The sequence below is a fragment of the Neophocaena asiaeorientalis genome, unplaced genomic scaffold (assembly GCF_003031525.2).
Source record: "Neophocaena asiaeorientalis asiaeorientalis breed wild unplaced genomic scaffold, Neophocaena_asiaeorientalis_V1.1 scaffold1004, whole genome shotgun sequence".
Taxonomy (NCBI): Eukaryota; Metazoa; Chordata; class Mammalia; order Artiodactyla; family Phocoenidae; genus Neophocaena; species Neophocaena asiaeorientalis.
Window position 1 is genome coordinate 541,283 of NW_020174276.1, and position 6,219 is coordinate 547,501.

At 61.0% G+C, this 6,219-nt stretch overlaps 1 protein-coding gene across 1 annotated transcript in view; it reads right to left on the bottom strand.

The window, feature by feature from the left end:
- L1CAM (L1 cell adhesion molecule) overlaps positions 1–712 on the bottom strand; it is a 14,198-nt gene extending 13,486 nt beyond the window's left edge. The window contains exon 1 of the mRNA XM_024755812.1: positions 481–712. Coding sequence (XP_024611580.1) covers positions 481–712 — 232 coding nt within the window. The remainder of the gene's footprint in view (positions 1–480) is intronic.
- Positions 713–6,219: the final 5,507 nt, after the last annotated feature.

The window sequence follows — 6,219 nt, forward strand, 5'->3', positions numbered from 1 at the left end:
TCGCGAGGACCCAGAAGGCTAAGGGGTCTGTTCCTGTCTCAGTTCACAGAAAGGGCTACCGAGGGCCCAAGATAGGATTACCCAAGCCAGAAGCCGGAGCGAGGCTAGATCGAGCTAGCCGAGGACTGGGGATGGCCCCATTCACCTGCCCGCCCCATCCTTGGAGGAGGGGTGGGGCGGGCCGAAGGAGAGCGCGGAGGCCGGGAGGAGGAGGGTCCAGGGCCTGGCCCGCTGTCCGTGGTGCTGAAATCTCACCAGCCCTCCCTCACCTCTGGTCCCTGTCCGTGGTACTGAGATACCCCGAGTCTTCCACCCTGTCTTTTCCAGGGGTACTCAACGTCCCGGGTACCTCTTGCCCACTCCGTGCCCAGGAAAGGAGGGGTGAGGGGCCGGAACCGGGAGAAGGTGAAGAGGTAGAAGATAAAGAGAAGCCCAGCGCGGCGGTGAAGGGAGGCGCCGAGGCTCCCTCCGGTTACTCACATTCCTCGGGGATCTGGATGAGCAGGCAGGGGCTGCACAGGAGGAGAGGCCACAAGTACCGCAGCGCCACGGCCAAAAGGCAGCCTTCAAGAGACAGCAGAGGCTGGGGCTCCAGTTTGCCTTTCATCCCCTTCCTACTCTCTGTCTGTGCCTCCTCCGCCAGCTGCCTCTCCAGCACCAACTTGTTGCCCCGATCAGCTCCCCTGGGCATGCCACAGGCTGCTCTGTGCATGTCATCCTCGTGTGTGACTCAACATCCCAGCAAGCAGATGCCTACGGGCATGAGTGGGGATGTGGGTCTGCATGTAGCCAAATATGCACATCAGTATCTTTGTGGCTGTGTGTGTCCATCTTCATCTTCTCACGAAGGGGGATGCACTCGTGAGTGGGTGTGTGCACGCAGAAGTATACGTGTGTCTCGTGTGTCTGTATCTCTGGGGGATGAATCCTCATGTCTGCTATCTCTGTTTGCACACACAAGCATGCCTGCGCACATATGTAGAGAAGAACTCATCACCGTCTCATTGCTGTGGGTTTCAGAGCCAACTGATCCCCGGGTGCTGTTCAGGCCTAAAAAGCTGGTGAGGGGCAAGGGGGACTTGGGAAGTGGGAACGCATTTCACAGAACAGGTTGAGGAAAAGGAAGCCTGCCCTCAAAAAGTGGCAGGAGGGAGGCAAGGAGGAAAGCACCTCCCTGCTGTCCCTCAGGCTCCTGGGGGGACAATAGAAGCGACTGTGGCCTCTCCCCTTCCAGATGCTCCAGGCCAGGGTCGGAGCAGGGGTCAGGAGAAGCTCTGGGACAGTGTTTCTGACATCTCGAGTGTCTGGCAAGCCCACCTTCTGGGTCTTTGTCTGAGTCTTCAGGGCTCAACTGATACATGTGTCCACCGCAAGCCCAAGTGATGCCAGCTATACGCACATCCCACCTGCATGCAAGAAGCCCCAGCGACTGAAGGCCCGGGGGAGGGGGCTTCTCTGCCAATGACTAGAAGAGAAGACGCTCCCAAGAAGACAGACCGTTTTGACTGCAAACAGGAAGAGGTGTGAGAAAGAGACAGTGGTAAAAGTGCAAGAAGGGCAAGAGCTTGGAGGCTGGGGCCTGGGCCTGGATGCCTTCACCAAGTCCATCCCGGGCATCCTCGCCGTGCCCAGCCAGGACCTTATCAAAGCGCAGGCCAAGCCTCAGCCAGAATGCTGAAGGGGTGGGTGGGGAGGCCTGGGACGCCATGCTAAGACACCCAGTGTGTCAGGAGGCAACCAGAAGCCACATATTGGTTTTGTGTAAGGTGACCCGAGAAGGGTGAATTCAGCAGACGGCCTGGGGACTGGGCAGGGAAAATGGACAGCGGCGAATAGCCATTAGATTAGACCCAAAGCTGGGGGGGGAGGGGGAGAAGCACCAGCGTGGGTCAACGTGGACAGGCTGAAGGCCAAGAGAATGACTCAAGAAGTGGCAAAGGCGTGGCCAATTCCCAACTTGCAGGAGCCAAGCTGGGGCCCAGAAAGGAGGGGCAACAGCGGACCTGTTCTGCCCCCACCTTCCTCCACAAAGCCAGTGCGAGCAGGGTGGGCCCCACGCAGCCTCAGCCTCGCCTTCAAGGCCTGTAGGAAGCAGTAGGAGACTCAGATCAGAGGGCAGGTGATCAAAGGCAGCCTTGGGAGCTCTGAGCGCTCTGGTCTTAGGAGGGGGAGGGGAGAGAAGCGAGAGAGAATCTCAAAGGCGGATGAGAGGAGACCAGAGCACTCCCTTGGCTGGAATGATGATGGCTGTTTGTCCCCAAACTAGGTTCCCAGAATTGGGTTTGGCGTGTGTACCCCAGTGTATATGCAGGGGATATATGATACTGCCAAAGCCCCTGGTCCCCATTCTCTGCCCCATCCCAACACCCCACAGTCTCACACCCAACCTCTTTTAGTCCCTGGTATTTGCCACCCAGCTCACCTCCTTCCCAGGCACTCAGAGGCGGAGAGGCCCCTGACAGCTGGGAGGGGCTCTGCCTCCTCCCGTCCCACTGCTGCCTGCCGGCTCTCGGATCTCTCCCCATTCCTCAGGCAACTACAGAGCAAGCAGCTCAGGTTGCCAGCTCGGCAGGCCCCCACCCCCCCTCGGCACCTCCAGGGGCAAAGGAGGCGGGGGAGTGTTCCACAAGCTGGTGTACAGATGGAGCCACGGCCATGTCTGCAAAGCGGGGGCAGGCTGGGGAGGACTGAAGGGTGACAGACAGGGTGAGAAAGAGGCAGGAGGGAGCAGGAGAGACAGAGAAGTAGGGCTGGGGGAGGGAGGGCAGGGAACGGGAGACAAAGACGGATGCTGGACCACCACAGCAACCACGATGGAGAAATCCAGAAACAGAGACCCAGGCAGCGGGGAAAGGAAGAGAAGAGGGGAAAGGAGCACAAAGGATGAGACAGCTGCAGAAAGCACTGATGAGAAATGGCCGAAAGAGGAAGAAGACTGGGGGCAGGGGGGCGGGGGGGTGTGCGCACGCGCGTGTGCACACCTACGCGCAAACCCAGTGGCGCTTCCTCGGCATCCTTGTCCCTGGGGGGTGTGCCAGGCAAGAGACAGGAAAGGAGGAGAGGAGGACCTGAGTCAGGGGAGGTGGGCTTCTTGGGCTTGGAGCTGAGGTTGGACTGGAGACAAGCAGGAGGCAGAGAAGCTGCGAGCCAGGACCACAGACACACATACAGAGCAGCATGGCCCTGGCCACTTGTGGCACTAGGGCAAGGAGACGGTTATAGACAAGATGAGCAAAGCCACTGCTGGCCAGCCCTCAGGCAGCAGCTGGGGATCCCCACAGGGGAGGAGGGAGAAGCACCCAGAGGACCCCAGTGACTCCCTCCAAGATTGCTGTTGGCATGGAGAGAGCAGCCGCCTGGCTGACGGGGTGCCGATGCGTCCACGGGCCGCCGGCACAACCGTGAGTGCCCACGTGCTGGGGGAGGAAACGACCAAGGCAGGCTGAGTACCCATCCTCTCTGGAGGCCTCGTGCACACTCCCGGGGGCAGGGAAGGAGAAAGGGCGTGGCGGGCTCTGAGGTGGCAGAGCCAGCAGGGAGGGGCTCAGTGGGACCCTAGGAGAGCGCCAGCCCTGGGTCCCACGGCCAGTCCTCTCCTCTGGCCTCCGTCCTCTGACCGGGGGCTGGGGGACACTTTTTTCTCCTGCCTGGAGTCCTCTCTGTCCCTCCCACCTGAGAGAAATGCACCTGCCCAAGGATAAGTCACAGGCAGGTAGCCCAGCCCGTCTGTTCCGAGTGGGGGCAGCGCTGGGGGCTCAGCCCTGGTATGTGAGATGGTCAGAGTGTGAGTGCCAGGTCCACGTACTTGTAGGCTTGTGGGGGCACTTGGGGGCACCTACGCCTGGGCTGTCCCCTCAGCAGGGTGTATACGAGGGTGTGGGTGTCACCTACACCCCAGGCACTGTGTTCCTTTAAGGCTCCTCCTCACGCGCCCCCCCAGGCTGTGGCTGGCGGGTTTCCATGGAGATGGAGCCAGCTCCCTCCACTGGCAGAGATGGGGGAAAGCTTGCCGCAGCCTAATGGGTTATTTAGATAATACATAAAAGAGGCTGCTGGGTGGGAGCCCCCAAATGTACCCAGGGGCCCCCGGAAGCCCTCGAGGACGGCTGCTTAGTCCTTGGTGCTCTCTGCCCCGCCCCTCCCTAAGGGAGAGCGCACCCTCAGCCCCGTTAAGGCTGCGGTCTCCAAGGCAACGGCAGCTCACCTGTAATGGACCATTCTCCTTACAGGATAAGGAAGGGGCGGGCCAGAGGTTAACCCTTTGTGGGAGAGGGGAGAACAGAGAGTCTCCATTGAGAAAGCAAGGGGGTATCTCACCATCGGCAGACGGACAGACATTCCGCCCCCCTTCCCTATTTTATTAACTGAATTCGCGGATAGCACTTACCGCACACCAGGGACTCTTCTAAACACCCCTACACGCATTACTCGTTGAATCCTTAAAATTACCCTGGGGACGGAGCAGTATCATTACCCCCATTTTACAACTGAGGAAACTGAGGCCCAGAACCGGAGCACCATGTCCAAGGTCACAGAGGTGGCACTGGTGCTCAGCAGGTACGGGGTTCTGGGTGGGGTGGAGGCACCCAAAGCCGCCTAAGACAACTCGGGCAGTTAGCTGGCCTCTCGGCGCCTCAGGCATCCCAACATGTATGCCTGCTTGCGTCCGCAGAGGGCCAGGGCCTGGGCAAGGGTGGGCTCCAGGCCGGCCTGCCCCCTGGGGAAGGGCCTATTTGCTAGGCAGATGGCAGGCAAATGCAGGGGAATCTTGGGAGGAGGCCACGCGGAAGTAGGATGTGACCCCCATCACGCCTCAGCGCAGGGCAAGAACCACCCTATCCCTCAACGCCCCCAAGGACTCTGCACAGGAGAAGGCAAACAGCTCCAGGACGGCCTGGGTTTCTTGCCCCCCTCCCTGGCTGTGCAGAATCTTGGGTCGCTCTGACTCCTTTCTCAAAACCAAAGGCTCCAGGGCCCCCTCACAAAGAGCACTTGGCTACCTGGGAGGCCCCTCTCTCCAGACAGACCTCAGGCACAGCGTGGACTCCCTTCCCGTGCAGAAGGGAAAACTGAGCTCCAGTGAAGCAGGGGCCAAATCTCCGGCCTCCCAGGCCCCTAGAATGCAAGCACTGTAGCCAAGCTGCCCATGCGCGGTTGGGGAAATTGACGCCCACGGCCTAACAACTGTGCCTTTTCACCCCCTCTAAGCCCTCCTTCCAGCTCTGCAAAGTGCGCTTAGATCAAGATCTGAGAAGTGAACCTGGCACCAGCGGGGGGCTTCAGGGGCCCGGCAAGAGGGGGCGACATATGTCGGCTCCTATGGGCCAGCAGGGCTTGCCCCAGGACCCAGAGGAGGGAAGGAAGGCAGTGTGGGGGAGGGAAGGTGCCAGGCAAACAGAGGTGGGAGGGGCCCAGCCCGAGGCCCACCCGGAGCTGCTCAGCCCTGCCGGCCCTGGGACACCTGGCCCAAGTGAGGGGGGCAGGGGGCGCCTGGAAAAGCTCAGACACTGCCAGGCCCCTCCAGCCGCCTTGGGGCTCCCCATTCCAAAGGGTTAAAGAGCAGAGGGGGCACAGGAAGCCTGGGAATGGACAATGGAGCCTCTGTTGTTCCCTGGGCTTCAGCATTCCTAAGGCATGAACGCAGGCGGTCAGGGGAAGGGCCAGAGGGCACCCCCCTCAGCGGGAAGCCCCACAGTCTTACAGGGAGACACTGCAGCCTCCGCAGCCACCACCAGCAGCCCCGCCCCTTCCCAGCACAGGACCAGTGCGAGCACAGGAGGATCTGTGTGCGCACACTCTCACCAGCACACACACACACACACACACACACACACACACGCAACCAGATGGCTAATGCCCACACGTGCGAATAGGAACACGGGACGCCATGCACACACTCCCACACCCAAAGCCACCCCGCGCAAACCCCCCAATCTGCCTGGCTCTGAACACTTCAGAGGGAAGCGTGGCTCCCGGGGACTCATCACCTCCCTTCAAGCTCCACCATCAGACTGGCAGGAAGACGGCCCGGCTCAGAAGGGCCCCTCAGCGTCGGGGCCCCTGAGCCAAGCGCGCAAAGCCCAGGACACTGCGCCTTCCTGCTCCACCCAATCCGAGGTCATCCCAGGGGCTGGCGTGAGCTGCCGGGTGGCAGGACAGTGGCCAGGCCCTCCCCCCACAGCTTCATGGCCTGGGGAGAACACGGAGGGGGGGGCGTAG